This window comes from Bemisia tabaci, chromosome 5 (genome assembly GCF_918797505.1).
Source record: "Bemisia tabaci chromosome 5, PGI_BMITA_v3".
Classification (NCBI taxonomy): Eukaryota; Metazoa; Arthropoda; class Insecta; order Hemiptera; family Aleyrodidae; genus Bemisia; species Bemisia tabaci.
Genome location: NC_092797.1, coordinates 20,660,990 through 20,679,917, shown reverse-complemented (window position 1 = coordinate 20,679,917; position 18,928 = coordinate 20,660,990). Strand labels below are relative to the sequence as shown.

Sequence of the window (18,928 nt, the reverse complement as noted above, 5' to 3'; positions counted from 1 at the left end):
TCGACTAATTATTAAAGGTGTTTTCTCTTGTATCACCGAAAGACTGCAAAATTAGAAATTACTATACTTTTACTCTCAGGAAATGAGAGATTTGGTCGTCTCTTCTCGTTTGTAATTTATTTTCTGAATCCGATTTTTCCTCTCTTTTTTTGATACCTACATTAAAAAAGATTGCAAAATTTGCCGCCATGGGCCGCGGCCCATGTGGCCACCCCCTTAATCCGGCCCTGGATCATAGGAACTTATTTTATGAAGACGAGTGCATTTAAGAGTGCAGGAGTAGGCATAAGTTGACATGCGTGTGGACGCCGCGTGGACCTCATTCGATAGCAATGCTGTCAGTGAAGTTTCAGGCGATGTATTTTGGTAACCTAATGCATCGAGACATCTGTGTGATTTTATTTAAATCAATTATTTAAATTTTTGAAGCAGCGTACGTTGAAAAATTTTAAAGATTCAACTCGAAATACAGTATTGCTTAGGAATGCAACGTGTTCTTGGAATAAGAGGGACATTAATTTTAATTGACACGGCATGCAGAAAGCTTATCGCAGCAAGCATCCCGCAAAGTAGAAACGTTCTGTCGATCTGGAAAAAAGTAGAGCAAAATGACCTACAACAACCGATCTCACGCCAAATGCGTAGAATACAGGTATCACTCCAGAATCCAACACATACAAAGGAGGCAAATCCGTTGTATCTCATTTTCTCCGGTGTGTATATCCTTTATTTCTCTGGCTCAACGTGTGAATATGATTTATCTCTTGGACAAGCCATTAGAAGAAATGAAGATTCAGAAACTCAGAACAAAGCGTTATTTACTCCTTTGACGCACCCGCCCCGACATGTACTCTGCCGTGCTCAGGAAGAACGCCGTATGAACATTCGAGAGTTGCCAAGTTTCCTCCGATAAAATATTTATTTCTGAGGAAATTTATGAAGATTTTGCCTTGAGATTTGCAGACATTTTAGATCAAATTACGAACAAAATTATCGGAGAAATTGGAAGCAAAATATAGAAATGATTTCCTGAAAATGAGTGATTTGCCTAAGGAAATTTGGCAACGCCTCAAGGATCATACGGCGTTCTTCCTTAGCACGGCGGTACTGCACACCGCGGCCATTAGGTCCACCCAGCTCCTCCCTCGTGAAGAGCGCCGCTTTCCATCCTCCAGAATAGGCTCATCAAACTTCAAAATACACCACACACCATCAACTCGTATAATTTCAACACCACCCTCCCTTCCCCGCCGCTCACCCCTCAGACGTTTACAAATGTAACTACATGTGTGGTATATGCAGGAGAATCGCTCTGTAAGTATCATACACGCTTAGTGCGTTTAGATTCTCGTGTAAGTTGTTTATATTTGGCACCGAGAGGAGGGTTAAAAAAGTGAAATTAAGAGCAGAAAATTAGGACCATTGGAAATCTGTTATCTCTCATTTGGGGATTACATCCGTCTTCTTGTGTTTTAGTTGCCCTCGCTGACTCTAAATAAACAATTGACCCGTGACCTCCCAAACCCCCTCGGTGCCGTTTAGGTTCATCCTTTGATCTTGATGGATGGGGAGTAGTGTATAGTGTGTCTCAGCGCACATGAGGGCACGGTTTCTCGAGGCGGCATCATATTCTTCCGTGCTAAGGAAAAACGCCGTATGAACATTCGAGAGTTGCCAAATTTCCTTCGATAAAATGTTTCTTTTTGAGGAAGATTAGGAATATTTTTCCTTGAAATTTTCAGAAACCTTAGGTGAAATTGCGAACAATATTATCTAAAAAATTGGAAGGTACATATCCATAAGTTTACCAGGAAATTCGTGTTTTATCAATCAAAATTTGGCAACGCCAGAAGGTTCATACGGCGTTCTTCCTCAGGACGGCAGTATGAAAAACGAGTGAGACTTCGATCACTCTCCACAAAAAAAAAGGAAAAAAAAAGAAAAGAAACTTCGCACCGAAAAAGTCGAGGTATAGAAACTTTCATTCGATTGTATTATTCAGAATAGTTTTTCATTTATTCTATGGCAAAAATGAAAATGAGAGTTAAAATTCGTCGTTTCTTTCACGATAGAACGGAACTACATTTCAGTGTTGCCGAATTTCCTTCACAAATTGCACTGTTACCTTAAACACTTAGGCATTTCTAGGTAACTGAAAATTCAACTGATTTTTCTTCGGATCTCGAGCAAAAATCAGACAAACCTGGATAAAAATTGCATGGTCCATTTTTGTGAAAAATTAAGTTGTTTGATGTTAATTTTGTAACACTGAAATGGAGTTACATTCCCTCGTCCGGGTAGACGAGGAATTGTGGGAAGTTTGAATTTTTACATTCTAAAAACGTCGTTGTGAGTAAAATGCGAGGGAATTTCGATCGCGAAGGGCAAAGAACAAGCGATTGTCCTGAAAAATTCCGTCTAAGAGTCAAAGGTTTCTCCCACGGAATGCCAGATTTGACGTGACGAGTAAAATTCGGAATTGTTAATCAGCCGGACAAAGAAAATTATTTTTTTCCAAGTTTACAGATTCTGAGATTTTCCAATTTGTCTACAGGATCTCATTTAAAATGTATGACGAGGGAAGATACATTTTGTGACTAGATTCCTAATCCTGTCTAGTGGTCCATCGAACATTCTAATAAAAGATACCTGAGCGTGAAAGGGGTTTCGAGCTCTGGAAAATCTCCCGACAGTATAATTACAGTGTTTGTTTTCAGCGCTCGAGTTTAATCGAATTATTCACACCTCCAGACGACCTTTGTTGCGTGCTCATGGTGGATGAGCTTCGACCAACAAAATAAATTGGTTGATGATTGAGAGTAAGTGCATAAGATAAATGGGCTCGTATCGGAGGATAGTGATGGACACACTATTACGGAAGACTGGTTCTGTGGTGTGGCATGCTTTGAGATACATTGATTGATCTGCCGTTTAAACTTATGGAAAATGATCGATAAAGAGGGTGTTCGCAACGAACACCTCAATAATCGATTCTTTACCATAGCTATAAATGGGGAATTATCGATAATCGACCATTCATGCCTCGCCACCGGACTTGTTATCCCTGAGAAGCAGGTTACTCTTTAAGTTTGGGACGTGTAAATCACCGTAAAACCTGGAGAGTTTGTACAATATTTGATATACTATTATTCTTTGACTTATCAACGTTATTCAACCCTGCGTTAAAAAAAAAAATATATTTAAACTTCACAGTGACTCTTCAACCAACGTGGGCATCCTTCATTGTTCATCTTCCAAGAGTTCTTCCCTATGAAAGTCGCAGGATCTAGAAAATACTAACTCATCACTCGACCTAATCTGAGGACTCTGAATTTTAAATTTTTCGCCGGCCATGCTGAGTTTATTGACCTCGATTACGGACAGGTTGCGTAATCAGAGACGGAAGGAACGTAACCTGCTACCGACGCGCTTCCTCGACGCGAAATTGGCGAGACAGCCAGTATTAATCCTCGCAGTAAGTACCTCATGTATGCAGCCGAAGCATCCGTCACAACGCATATGAGGCTTCATACGTCTTTCTGACAGTACAGAAAAACGAAGTATATATAGAATCAAAGGAGCTGCATAATCGAGTAGGTTGCGTTTCCTGCCGCAGAGACGAGTGAGGACCCCATCCTGAGTTTGACATGCATGCTTGGCATCATGCCGTAATGATCATTTTTTGAGCGGAGGTGGGTGATTGAGTGACGTAACAATGGTGAACAATTATAGAGGCTTCGGAGAAAGTTGGATGAGACGCGATTGCGTCTGATCGATTGTTGCGATGTCTGGTTTGCGATGCAACTAATCAATCAATTAATGAGCGAGGACAGGAAGGCTTCGCACGCTTGTTGACGGAAGAGGCTACTCTGACGCATACCTGTGTGTTTTGAGGTAATTTCATGGCTCATATCTCATTAGCTGCCATCAAGTGCCGTTTCGTTGATTTTTTTCAGGAAACAACCACCTATTGATTGCACAAAATCTTGTATTTATAAGTTTCCTCGTTAGAAATAGCCTACGTGGATTTACTTCTAAAAAAAAGTAAGTTGTACACTCATTTTAGAAAATTTAAGGGATTACACACTATATCATCAACAGCAAGCACTTAAAAACGACTCAATATGGCACTTCAAAACTTTGTTCGTGATATATGTGTCGCAGGCTAATAGCCGAATCAGGCATTTTAAGAAATGCCTTGGCAGATGCTCAACTATTCTTACTATAACATTGAATTTCTGATTTTTTCCCCTCATTTTAGACGAAATAGTGCTTTCCTCATTCAGGAAAGGATTCGTTGTAATTTGCAACATATAATGGTGAAAAAATTACTTATATACTAATTAATTATGATTAAATTTAGGGGTGCGGGCATTGCCAAGACATTCTTTACCGCAAAAGATAGTCATTCTCCCAGGGAATTTTTCACCCCAAAATATACGTGAATCTAATCCGCATACCCGCCAAGCACCCCTAAATTCAGAGCATTACCGATCAGTGGCTTGGCGTGAATTGCGATACATCGATTGTTATACCATTTAAACCTATGATAAAAAATCGATTATTAGGGTGTTCGCTGCGAACACCCGTTTATCGATCTTTCCATAGGTTTAATGGCATAAAAATCGATACATCGCAATTCCCAGCCACGCCACTGAATACCGATGCCGCATTATTGAGTACAGCTTTTATTCTGCTATGAACACAAGCAGAGAGCAGATACTCTTTCAATGAATCCCCCTCACCCTTCTCATCCCCTAAACGAAATCAGAGAAAGGGGTACAGGATTGGATCCGCCCACGAATCGCTTTATGGGATGCACGTGTGATGCTCGTCAAGGGTCCAGCTTTGTTCTCATGTAAATCGAGTAGCTCACATGAAAAACCGCGCAAGTGGCTAATGGATCTCGTAGCATTTACGCTTCTATTTAAATGCAATTTTCCCGACGATTTTCGACGCGGCACCGAAAACCTATAATTACCCGGGGCGTTTTTGTCTGGGTTTTCGGGTGTAAAAGCGGGAGGGTGCCTGGGTGCCTGCCGCGTTGAAGGCGTAACTTTCGGGAAATATATTGCGGTCGGACTAGAGGTGCGATGTATTAGGAGGAACCACTAGACTTCGGGGCGGCGACTATACGAACAGTGTCTGGATTCCATTCCTGATTCGGTAACTGATATACCTGATGCAGACTGATTCAATCCGGGATCATAAAAACTCGAACCGATTTTTACGATGGACCTCATGTTGTGGCTTAGGTAGTTGGAATTTTGACTATTACAAAAATACAAAATATGGGTCCTCAAAAACGTACGCAAAAGTAAATAGGTGCTTTGATGGGTGAGTTGGAAATAGTTGACAATATTGCAAAATGTTGACCGATTTAACAACAGCCCCAAATTGCACCTCGCTGCATTGAAATAATCCCCCCCCTTTCCCCCTTTTTTCTTCTTTCTTTTCTTTTCACAGGGTTCTCTTCCTTTGCACGCTAGTCTTTGTATGAAGCGGATTTCAAAGTCGCCCGGGTGAAGAGACGGCATACTGCCGTGCTAAGGAAGAACGCCGTATAAACCTTTAGGCGTTGCCAAATTCCTTTGATAAAAAACAAAGTTCCTGGTAAACTTGTGAGTATTTCCCCTCAAATTTTACAGATAATTTTGCTCGCAATTCCGCACCGAAAGTCCTGAAAATTGCAAGGGAAAATATTCATAACTTTCCTCAAAAATGAACATTTTATCGAAGGCAATTCGGCAACTCTCGAATGTTCATACGGCGTTCTTATTTAGCACGGCAGCATAGTAGGATGATGGATTGGGTGGGGGAGGGGGGCAAAGGGGGATCTGCGGTTGAGAGGCCTACGGGTTCCAGTTCATAAAATATCGACTAGCTACATCTGCAGACGAAGAATGTTGACGAGCGAGGAGGCTCTTGATTGACGTGGACGTGGCGCGGTTTTGATTCTGCATCTGGATATCGGCACGTTCTCCGGCCCCGTCCCCCGTATGCGCCGGCTCCGTCACCCGTACTCGCCGGCTGCGTCCCCCGTCGCGTCGTCGGCGTCCTGTAGCCCGGCTCGCGGTCATGAGGACCAACTGGACTTGCGACTCACTGCCCTCCTGCACTCCTGCCTGAGCCTGTGCCCCCGCCGCCGTTCGCTTCTGGGGCACCGCGCCACCGTGCCGTCCTGACCTAGCAACCGGATTTTGCGGCACTGCTCGATAAGGCCCCTTCGTCAGCTGCACATCTCGTCATCGTCGATTCTCAAACGAAAGAGCGCAGAAAAAGGGTACACTGGTAAAAAAAACCTCTTGGTTCAAGAGGGCAGTTTCTTGTCGCCGGATTGTTGCTTGAAACAAGAGTCTGGACTCTTGTTTCAAGCGGATTTTGAATTGAATCAATGCAAAATTCGCTTGAAACGAGAGTTCAAGACTCTTAAATCCGGCGACAAGAAACTGCACTCTTGAGTCAATGCACTGCGGCATTGGTCCAAGAGGTTTTTTTACCAGTGTACCATTCTACTCGCGAGACAGCAAAAAGAGGTACAACTTTTTCCTGGAATGACATCAATAACGTCAATTTTTGCGCACTTCTTGCCTCCTCATAACCAGAGACGAAAGGTGAATTTTCGCGAATAGATTTGATCGACTTTTTCAAACAGCAGCAGCCTGATTGTTGAAATTTTGTGTGTGTCGGGACGACATGGATGGCAAGGGTTAAAAGGCGGAGCGAGATTGGTCAGCTAGGTCCTATCGTGCCTTTGTCGGGTGGAATGGACGACGTACTGTCGGAAACTTAAGAGGTGCATTTAGCTTGTCGAGAGTTCCACCCGACATATACACGACAAAGCAGCGATAAGACATGACCAACCAATCACGCTCCGCCTTTTAACCTATGTCATCTATGTCTACCTGACAAACATAAAATTTCAACAATCAGGCTGCAGGGCTGCAAATCCAAGGGGGAAACATTCTACTGAAGTCAAGAGCTAAATTCAGTTGCTTGATGCATTTTGGCCAACGGTTGCATCCATCCACTTGTTGATCCACCTCAGGAGGTGGTTCGTGAATGTTGGATGTGGACGTTAAAAACTTTAACCGAATCCACTCGCGCAAAGTCGCCTAATGTGAGACCCTCCACCAGCCTCTTGGCGACAGGTGGAAACTTTTTTTTCGGGGGAGGGGGGCGGTTCAACACTTCCATACGTACAATTATACGGGAGCAACAGTCATCTAACTTACTAGGTGAATGAGTTTTGGGTGATGTCATAAACCAAACAAGTTTACAAAACTTCGGTTTGTTTACGAAACGAAATGTTCGACACGTCGTTGAGCATCCACCGACTGGTCAAAAATTGGATGCTAAGCTTTCACCATTGCCAACGTACCAATGAGGGGGGGGGGGGGTCTCTTTCGGTCTCTGTTCATAATTCTCGTTGTTTTTTTTTACGCAGGGGAATTCCAAAAGTTAAAGTACGATGGTGGTGTGAAAAGGCGCAGATCTTAAACAAGGGGATACAAGAAAATGTTTCACAAACAAAATTTAACAATGTTTGATAGCTTATAATTAAGGCGTCATTTCTGTCGGATTAGTATTCGTCACCGTAAAGTGCGTCAGACGACTTTGATATTCTGAAAAATTCCAGACACAACAAGCTGGGCTGTTCCAGTTTTCGGGCGTTAAATTGGGCAATCTGTGGTGTTGAGTTGCTTATGAGAGGTATGGTCTAGACTCAAGGGTTTAACCGAGGTCATTCATTCGGACTTCCCGGCATAGTACACTCATGTAATAGTTGAAGAGGTTTCCTCGCTCAGATCGAACATATCCGCTAGTAACATTGGACCATCACACATAATTCAATCTCAAATAAGAGTGGCAAATTTGTTATAAACAAATTGCAAGAGCGCCATTTTTTGCCCAATGGCTGTCATGGGGCCCACTCATTTTTGCCGGGACTTCATTTGATTTGATCGAGTGATGAAGATACAATACAAACGGGTGCGTGCACTTCATTTTCCTGCGGAATGCCCTTTAGAAGAAGGTTACCGTAGCGATTATTGATATCCACGAGTAAAACATAAAGGGAACTTTACTATTCCAGAGAATGATGTTTATCGATGAAAATATTTAAAATTACCATACTGCGGGGCAAACATTGTTACACAAATATAAAGGCCTGGTAACGATCGCCAGCATCCTATTTGCATAGAGACAAAAAAAAAGGAAAACAAATCGAGAACATTAAATCGTGAATATTGCACTAGGAATAATCACATTCTTCATATGCAGACCAGACTGCTGATAAATCAGCAGAAACCTAGTCAATGCTAGCAAAAATTTAGTACATGGAATATTGGCTTTCCTGAAGATTTGCAGAGGTAAAAAACGGTAAAATCTCCTAACGGTATTGTAAATTTTTAAGTAGGTGTGAAGTTTACTCTTTGAAAACCACGAAGATAGAGCTAGAGTTCTAAAAGGGTAGAAATAGCATTGGATGAATGAGAGTAAAGCAAAGAGGGACGAAGAAAAAGAGACCAAAAGGAGCAAGAATTATAAAAATCGACGAACAACGCGGAGACTGGGTGAGGAAATTGATTCGCAAGTTACAAAGATTTCTGTGATCGATTCATAGTCAATCAATGAGGGAGTCATTCAAAGGTCGGGAAAAATATTCTCAGTTCCACTTAAAGGGTATTTCTCCTTTAAAACCTTAGGTTTCTATTGTTCTTTCCCGTACCCTAAAATCTAAAAATATGAAAAGTTCTGCCTTTCAATAGAAAAAATTACCAGAAAAAATACCACTCGAGAAAAATTGGCGCAATTTTCAGTCAAAATTAGAAAATGGGCAACGATAAAAAAATAGCCTGAGGGATATTTTAGCTCTGGTCCAATCTGGTTTGATTTTTGAGTAGATTGCGAGTTGGTACAGTTTTCAGTATGCCTAGAGAATCCGTGGAGTTATGAGGGAATTTTGAATTGCTTACATTTGAAGCACAGACCCAAGATGGCAAACTCGAAAGAAGGTTTTTTCAGTACCTGCGCTGAAGCTTTTCATACGGCCACTGTTCGGGATGATTATCTCCAATCTCTGGAGCTCCATATGATAACTGGAGGGTTCCATAATTCCTAGGGGATAAAAAAAAGGTGTCATCAGTCAAACTGCTTTTATATACCGAAATCGCAAAGAAAAAGTAGTTTTTTGAAGCAGGATGTTTGTATCATGATTTTAATTATTTCATATTTTCTCGGTATGCTTTGCTTGTCTTGTTTCATTTCAATTTTTGTAGCAGAAAAATGCACGCTCAATGATTGTGCTGTTGTAAAAATGAAGTATTAAATGGTCACTTACGGTTTGATAAATCAATTTGTTTACCTACTCGTAGCCAGTGCTTTCATGGAGGATACAACGAGGCAACGATCCTTGGAACTCGATGGGAAAGCAAAGAAGGTGAAAATTATAGAGGAAAAATAGAAATGAAAGAAGTAAAAGAATAAAAGAAATGAATAAGAAAATTTCAAGTGAGGTGACGTATAAAATGTCAAATTTACTTGTGAAAAATCGTCTTCTATTCAATTGTGCTGCAAAGTTTCGAAAGCCATCCCATTGAGTCAATCCCAAGTCGAGTTTGGTCATGGTTACCATACTTTACACAATTGTGAGATGAAATTTGCCGGAAGAGAATTATTAGAGAATACTCACCCTTAAATTTATGGTAACAAAAACAGAAAGAAGGAAAAAAACATTCACTTTTGTGTGCACATAAAAGTGCATATGCGCACCTGTGTACCTCGTGAATGTCTTGTATGCATGGTTCAAAAATGTTGCTCTGATATTAAAGCCCTCTGAGGTATCATTCCAAAAGTATATTTCGTTTGTTTTGTTTCGTTTTGTTGGGTTCCTCCTGGAAGGCGTCAGCGTGGACATCCTGTGAAAGGTTGGCGACAAGGAGAGGAGGAGGAGATCAGGAGGTGCCAATTGCTTGAAGATCCCTGGGAGGATAGGAGGTAATGGTGATTGGGCATCGGAAAGCGCGAGGCTGCGCTATAAAAGCGGCTTTACGTATGTATATTTCGTTTGAACGCACTGGAAAAAAAACACATTGGATCTAGAGTCCAGATCCTTGAAAACATTGACAAGAAAAAGGACTCTTGATTCAATCAGATTTAAGCTTAAATAAAAAGGAAATCCGCTCAAATTAAGAGGCTTGGTTCTTGATTTAAGCTTAAATCTGATTGAATCAAGAGTATTTTTTCTTTTCGATGTTTTTAAGACTCTAGATCCAATGTGTTTTTTTTTTCAGTAAGGGGGGGGGGCGACTGTCAGAAAATCGCTGAAAAATCTATTTAGCGACCAAAATCGGCTAAAAGCGGTCTAATTGCCTCTCCTAGAAGTCCCCTAATCTATTTCCGAGAGCCCTCGCTTTGTTCGGGCGGTCGAAAAAACCCCTTCTCCGTCCGTTTGGCAACAGGCTGCTCTGCTGATCCACTATTTCAAGTGCATTCCCTTTCGAATCGCCAACAGCAAACACCGACCGCGGTGCGATCCGAAGAGGGGGGGGGGGGGAGGGCACACGCGTGAATGACCGCGCACTTGCTTCGCGACGGTCGCCGACTTGGAGTACGACCTGCAGACGCACACATACACGGGAGTGCCGGCATCGGCATCGGCAGCGCCCACAACATATTTAGGTCACCGGTGACTAATGACTCGCCGTGCGACCGTCCAGGCCGGAATACTTTCCAAGGTCTGCTCCCAGGACCGCCACCGTCGAGAGTTCATTGTCCAGTATGGGGCACAGAGCTCCCCGGACCCCGCCTCCCACGCATCAATGGGTTCCGAGAGCTTTAGCGCCACTAGGACAGAAGATACGATTAGAATTGGACGTATTTCTATCAAACGAAACTAAGCGCCAATTTGAGTTCTTTTTGAGGAATTTAGAATCCCGGATAGCGCGTTCTTTTAAACGGACCTAAGCGCCATGGAAAAGCATTGCGAGTATAGGACGGAATAAGCCGGACACCCGATTCCGCCGTCAATCCAAGCCCCCCTCTACCTTCCTCACCCTATGGCGCTTAGGTCCGTTTGATAGAAATACGTCCAATTGAAACCCGGAATGGGTTTGGACTCCTAGATTGGGATCGCTTTAAGGTCCTCTGTAAAGACTAGCGATGAGATCCTTGGAGGATGTATTGCTACTTCGCCTTCAATTTTCAAGGTAGGCCAGAACATATCCAACGTGCAACCTCGAGTTACGGACCAATAAGGGTCAAATATTTCAAAATCGGCATTTTCTCTTCAACTTCCCACCAATATTGAAACGAAATGAATGACACGGAGCGTTTTATCGATTTTGAATGGTATGCGGCGAAGGAGTATGGAGTCCGCGCCAAATGAGTTAACGCACTTTCAGACTGCGACAGAGGACCCGCCATCGTTGGTTCTTCCATTTATTTTCAATGTTAAAGTGGCGGCAGGCGATCTTCTGTCGCAGTCTAGAAGTGCGTAAACTCAATTGGCATGGACTCTAATTAGGTTTAAGAAGATGTGTCTTGCAAGCACGGTCTACAATTCTGCCACGCAGAAATTGAGCTAACTCCACCAGACTCCAGACGATTTTGAATCTGGCTCTATATTGGTGTTCAAGTCACTGTGATTGATGATAATTAGTAGTTTGGCAAAGAGAATAAGTTGGTTCTGCACGTCTATTTCGCCCTCAATTTTCAAAGTAGGCCAATTCAGACAGAGTATGTCCGCTGAAGGAGTGAAGTATCCACTCGTGAGTGGCTAGCCATGCAGCTTAGGCCTCGTGGAGATCTTGGAACCCACAAAAATGGCGGACGTTACACGTACATGATTCGAATTCTCAGATAATGATATTTTTTTGCTTGTATTACCGTGAACTTTACTCAAAGCACGTATTTAGATGTATTTATGAAGTTTTGAAACGGATGTTTTTTGAACGAATTTTGTGCACTATATTTGAAAAAAAAAATCAACTTCAATCTCTGCAACAGGGCTGAAAACATGTGCAGCGGGTGATAAAATAAGCCAAAGGTTGGCAACAACCCCTTTTTATCACCTCCCATCTACTCCCACAAGGGAATCATCACCCTTTTTTGGATCCTCCATAAGATTCAGTGGTCATATTCTCCCCATAAAGGTACTGTAAATCGAGCCAAGAAAATGCTGTCTGGGCGTCCGCCTACTCTGCCATGCTAAGGAAAAACGCTGTATGAACACTCGAGAGTTGTCAAAGCTCCTTTGTTAAAATGTTTATTTCTGACAACATTAAGTATATTTTTCCTTGAAATTTTCAGAACTTTGGACTCAAGTCACGTACAAAAATGTCTGAAAAATTTGGAAGAGATAACATTCGCATAGTTTCCAGTAAATGCAGTTGTTATCGGTAGAAATTTGGTAACGTCGAAGGTTCATACGGCGTTCTTCCTTAGCACGGCAGGACCCACGTACGGACCGTTGATTCAGCCCGCTTCGGGCCCTGTTCGTTGTCGATAACAGACCTAACGAATAGACGATGCCATCGTTGAATTTAATTACGTTTCCCAATAAAATTAACATTTTATCTATCAAAAGCGCGCAAAACGCTGCGCTGGTGATCAGTGGGAATCTTGATAACTACTCACATCTGCATTATGTTAGTTAACGGAACGCAGAGATGACTCTCAGATACAATCAGCTTCGAGCAGGCGTAATTTTGCACCGGGACTCATAGGCGGTCCGGTGGCAGAGCGTGAATATTCGACTATCGATACGATACACCCCCATTTGAAGCTATGGTAAACAATCGATTATTAAGATGTTGTTGCGAATCCCCTGATAATTGATCCTTTTCCATCATAGGTTTAAAGGCAGATCCATTGATTCAATGCAAAGCACGCCATACGCCACTGACGCTGCTCCACGCGAGGGTTCCTATAAGTTCACACGAACTCGCGAGCCAAATAAAGGACTGTAATTGAAATCACGCAAAAAGAGTATTAAAGACCAAAATTTTCTCCTACGTTTCTCACTTTTCGTGCCGGTTGATCCGGCCGAACTTTTTGGGCTAGGTTCTTAAAAGCCGCAACGGACGCGTCTTATTATTATAATTACAACTTTGAATAATAATGACAACTTTAAGAAAAGAATATGGACTTTTTTAGTTTTAGGGGGACGGTATTGATTGGGCTTCCATTTTTTTCTTTATTTCGTTTTTCCAAAATTTCACGTTCCTCCCGTTAGTAGCTTCCTGCGTAGATTCATAAAAAGAGAATTCCGGTAATCGTCCTACTAATCAAACCACAATGTTACATGAGATCGGTCAGAAACTCCTGTTGTTAAATGGCCATAAAAGAAATGCTCTCAGGCATTTCTCGGACGCCATAACAAGAATATAGAATTTAAAACCATTACTCGGAGCCGTGTAAGGGCTTTCACAATTGGACGTATTTCTGCCAAACGGAACTATGTGCATTAAGACATGAGCCCTGAGACTCACAAGAATATATGCGTAACAGGGCTCATGTCATAATACACATAGTTCCGTTTGGCAGAAATACGTCCAATTTAACAGCAACGACAAAGGACTCGAGGTCTGTATTCGGTTTCTTATGAGTTCCGCTTGTATCTGCCGTTTAAAACGATTAAAATTCAGACATGAACATTAATTTCCAAATAAAAGCCATTAAAATTTAGGTCCTTGTTTCGACAGCCCACGAAACTGTTGTGACCCTTGCTCTTGGCGGATCACATTTTTCCTCATTAAGAGCTGAACAGGGCTAATTGCTCGGGAGCAAGAAGGAGCTGTAAAATAAATTGGGTATGAAGAGCGCGCCGAATTAAAGCTCCAATTTTGCTCCACAAAAGGGAAAGGAGCTTTTGGCATATCGCGGCAAAAATTGCCTCGAGAATGAAACGAAGGAATTTTACATCCGATTATTTTTCAGAAAAGTGAACGAGAGGTCGCCTTGAGACTTTTCCTGAATTTTCCTCCAATTCGTCGTTGAGCTCTCGAAAAAGCGTAAAAATATTTCAAAGTTGTCGCATTTTCTCTTGCAAATTGCATTTATACCAAGAGAATCTTTGGCTTTTCTACCTGAGAATTTGAGCGATTTTTCTTCTGATCTCATGCAAAAATCGGGAAAATTTTGTACAACTATTGCACGGTTACATTCTCGTAAACAATTGAATTGTTTGCGACAATTTGGCAACCTTGGAATGGAGTTACATTTCTTCATTCGGGGACGAAGAATTATGCAGAAAGTACATTGGCAGGATGGCAAAATTCCAAGAAAAATAAAATCTCGAAATTTCACGTGAAATATTTCATAAAATTTCAGAAATTCCTGCAAGATATTGAAAAACACCGATTCCTTTTCACGTTTCGCAAAATGTAAAAAATTGTGACTTTCTTCTACTTTTGTGTGATTGAGTGCGGGTTGCATACTCTAGCCCCTGAAAAACATGAAATATTCCACAGCTTCGTGAAATTTCATGAAATGTTTCACTGAAATTTCCAATCTTTCATTTCTTCTTTACGTTTCATGCCACCCTGTATATTGGTCCACTGACCCGTTGAAAAGGGGCTTTGAGGAACTGTGAGGGATGGCAACACTGCATGACACACTGCAAGTGTGCGCCGAGCGCGGAAACAATGGGCTCTCTTTTTTTTATCGCTGTTCTTATTACTCGCCGAGGGTCCTGGACCTGCGCCGCGTATCCTGAGCGAAGCGCCGAAGAAAGAGGTCGAGAGGACGACACCGAACAGAGAGAGACAGAGGTGAGTAGACGGAAACGGGTGCGTGGCGGAAGTGTAAACTTACCGGAAAGTCCACCAGATGTTGAAACACATGGTGTTGAGCCAGAAAAACGCCGCCAGGAACAGAAAGTGCATCGCGATCGCTGCAACAAACCAAAACAATCAGTAAACATTAGAGAAGTGCGATTTCGGCGATAGAGGTGTTGATGAATTACATTCTATTCTTGAAGTGAGTTAAAATTGAGGGACTTGGAGGACAAGGCGCATAAGATCGGTTTTTGATATTTCGAGAAATACGTGTTTGAAGTTGTGAAATTACATGGATCCTTACGGCCCAGGAGGAAAGTCAAAACTGACTTTTTGATGCTTGAAAGTTGGAATTTGGGAGCGAATCTTCACAGAATAGGCATTAAGACTGGTTGGACTACAATTTGTAATTAGGAACTACAAGTTCAGGCGCATTTCAAAAACAACGTATGTGCCATTAAATTTCCTATGCAGATAGGTGTTTTAAACATGAGCCAGAAATTGTAGAACCTTATTGCAAAATGCTGTTCAGTTCTACTCGAAACCATTACTATCTAATTTTTTTCAAAATTTGCACTTATGCGCCTTGTTCTTCAAGTCCCTCATTTGAACTTACGGTTTTATTAGGAGGCACTTTGGTAGCAGTCTAACAGTGACGGTTGGGACGAGGCTCACAATCAGATTATGCTCCAATCACATGGGCGCCAATGTGAAGTTATCCTTAGTCACATTAGTTTCATCACATCAGTTATCACATACGCCAAAAACGTTTGAAAATTGAAAGTCTTTTGTTCTCATGTTTTGTTCTCCTACACGACTGCTGTACTGAGCCTGACGCAACTGCTTTCAGGACTCCCACTGAGGAGGTTATTATCGATTGCACCCGCCCATCGTTTGACTTCGTCATCAGTGGTGAGGCGTGAATGATGATTCTCGATATAACCTCATTTGAGGCTACGGTTAAGAATCGATTATTAAGGTGCTCGTTGCAAACACCCTGATTTTCGATCCTTTTCCATAGGTTTACAATGGTTGATCAATCGATACATCGAAAATCAAGCCACGCCACTGTTCATCATGGATCTTTCATCCATTCATCTCGCACCGATTCTACAGATCCCGCACTGACAATGAGTGCCTTGCGGCAAAATGCCAAAGTTCGAATAACTGCTTTTAGCGGAGGACTTACCCAACACGTAGAGATCCAAAATCGAAGTAACTGCATGGAGAGCTGATGAAGTGTACGCAAAAGCGTCTGCCTTCTTATTCTTAACTACTAAAAATACAGTGCCAATTGTACTGACGATCGATGTGCAGTCACGAGCATCGAATCTATATATTTTTCTCCTACTTAAAACCCACAATGGCATGAATTAATTTTGGATCTCAAGAGTCTGGGAGACACTAATCTAGTTTTGTATGCTTGCATAAAAAAGTAGAATACCAAATTTGTTTTCAAAATTTTAAATTTAGAGGAATCAATTTCTCAAAAAAAAGGAAAAAACTAACGACATTTTTCAAAAGCATGTATTAAATTTTTAATTACTCCAAAAATACACTTTTACGAATTCGTAACGCTATGCCACAGAGGGTAAAATTGAATAAACAATTAGTATTTCGCAATTGTAGTCGGACTATTCAACTTTTGATTCAAAGGAAGCTGCTGTATTTTTTTACACCCGAACCATCTCGATTAGGGACTTTCGCTTTTCAAAATTTTTCGGAGCTTGATGTAATTGGGTATAAATTATTGAGCATACGACGATTCCGACCCAAACGGCATGTGTTTGCTTGTCCATGAAAATGAAGGCGAGATTCGCGTGATTTACTAAGCGTGTGCCATTTTTTTTGAACGATCAGGCAAAAAAATTCTGGGTGTGCCCTATGCCACGATGCGGCCAATTTTGACTATCACATCTTGCTTGCGGGAATCGATTTTCTGATTCATAAAGTATATACCGAAGAAAAGTTGGTGAAATATTTTATGGACGATTAAATGAAAACGAATAGAAAACCAGGTTAGTGAAAAAAATAGTCTTGTAAAAAACTATGCCAACCTGAATAGGTACAAACGGAAAGTATGGTGGGAATAGGTTTGATTCATTCATGCTTGCATAATAGGTAGAAGGGAAACCATATTTTTAATGCATCGATTCACGCAATGACCTCTTCGATATTGCCAGCGAGGCAAAGGCTACTCACACATAAATGATGCTCTACAATCATGTGTCCCAAACTTGTGCTCCAGCAATGCATGCTCCTGACTGAATGCACGCCATTCACATTTTACCTTGATGAAATTTGTTGATTCAACAAGGTAGCTCTTTTACACACTATAAGGATTATTCAAAGGCAAGAATCGCGAATGATAATGTTTATTACGTGCCAGAGCATCATATTGTATAAGGTAGCGTGACAAATCAAGGCTCGTCCAAACATGGCCGACCACCATTGAAACGGACAGTGCGCGATGCAAAATCACAGACAAAACGGCGGAAAAAAACTGTGTCAGCTCTCCATAATGTATCAAGGGTAGGTTGGTGTCGCCGTAAAAGGTGCTCGGACTTGGAGGCGGGAAAAAACTTGTCCGCTAAAAGTGGGAGGGCACGTGGGAGTTGGAAAACTAGGTACAAGACAGCGACAACTTAAAGGCGAGCTCATTGCAAATCACTTTCGATGTTCAATGCCTCGTGGTAACATGGAGAAACTGCGATTCGAAGTTAGTCAATGAGCTTGTTCCTTTGAAAACTGGAATAATGTAGCGGATGCTCGCCGGCAGTTAACATTCATGGATGCTTTGCATGTTTATGGACTAGTGAAGGAGGATATACAATCGAAGCCCTTAGAATTATTAACACTTTACATGTAAGTGTGACTACATTACAAGGTTGATAAGTTGGCGCAACGTTTCCTCTTTGAAGGAGGAGCTTATGGTGAAAAAAAAATTTCAAACTCACTATTTCATGCTTCATGATTGGAGTTCAGTCGTGAATTTTTCACAGAACATATTTTTTAGACTGCAGTTTTGGTTGAAATCGTTATTACCTCAACTTTTTCGAAATGTGCCCTGTCTTCGAAGCCCCATCAAATGCTTTCGAGTTAGATCTCCAGCAGTAACAATTTCAACAAAAATTACAACAAAAAACTCGGGGAAGAGCTACAAGTAAAATAGACCAAAAAGGAAATGCTGACAATATGTTTTACGAGAAAAATTCAGCTAACTTGCCAAATTGTTTACCTCTCTCTTTCGCAAATTTCTTTAATTAATTTGGGTCCTTGATTATTTACGCTGTTTCCCGTTCGACTTCCGAAATCATAAAAATGAAACGCCAAACAAAAGACAAGACGAGAATATCTTAAAAAACGACCGTTCCGCTTTGCATTCTGTTCCTTCAATATTCGTTTTCAATTCACAATAACTGTCGCTTACAGTTCGTTCCGCTATAATAGATCTTTTAATTCATAGGACTTTTCTCGGTCCCTTCGTTCCAACAACCCCCCCCCCCCCCCCCCGGTGTCGATAAATTGCGCCACATGCTGATCAAACCGAGGAATCAGCTGATTGCCTGCTCATCTACCAGAATGCATTAATATCAATTGTGCATACATCTGCATAAATTGATCGGACGCACGAATGAAATGCAAACAGTAATTATTGCCGATCGGACGGACCACAAAAGCTTGCATACATGAGAGGATCGATCTTAAAACAGAATAAGTCAATTATCTGATGGACCCTAGTATACAGGCATTTTTAAGGACTTCAAGGCTCTTCGGAAAACTGGACTTGTGAGCTTTTAACATCGACCGCATCAGATCATCTCGCTTCGTTAGCGTGTCCTGACTTTTTGACCTGCCATGATAACGGTGCAACCGATTTCATGCAGTGTTGCTCGTTTCTCATCCCTGAAATTTTCGTTTCATTGTTGCACTAATAATCAGCCTTTAAAAGTGTGCAGTGCCTTTATAAAAAATAAAAAAATAAAAATAATACATATGGATTAATTAAAGCAGCATACTTAAATGTTTATTTCTCCGAGAACTTGAAATCGGAATTCTGGAGTAGGGAATCCAAATTAGTTGCGTTCATAAATTCAACAATGTTTCTCCTAAAAAGAAAGAAAAAACCTAATTCTTCTTGAATAAGA

General features: G+C 41.5%; 1 protein-coding gene across 1 annotated transcript in view; it reads right to left on the bottom strand.

Moving 5' to 3' along the window:
• LOC109036620 (probable G-protein coupled receptor Mth-like 1) overlaps window positions 1–18,928 on the bottom strand; it is a 138,147-nt gene that overhangs the window by 27,781 nt on the left and 91,438 nt on the right. The window contains exons 2-3 of the mRNA XM_072300408.1: window positions 14,818–14,896; window positions 9,031–9,120 (exon numbers count right to left, since the gene is read on the bottom strand). Of these exons, the coding sequence (XP_072156509.1) occupies window positions 9,031–9,120; window positions 14,818–14,896 (169 nt within the window). The remainder of the gene's footprint in view (window positions 1–9,030; window positions 9,121–14,817; window positions 14,897–18,928) is intronic.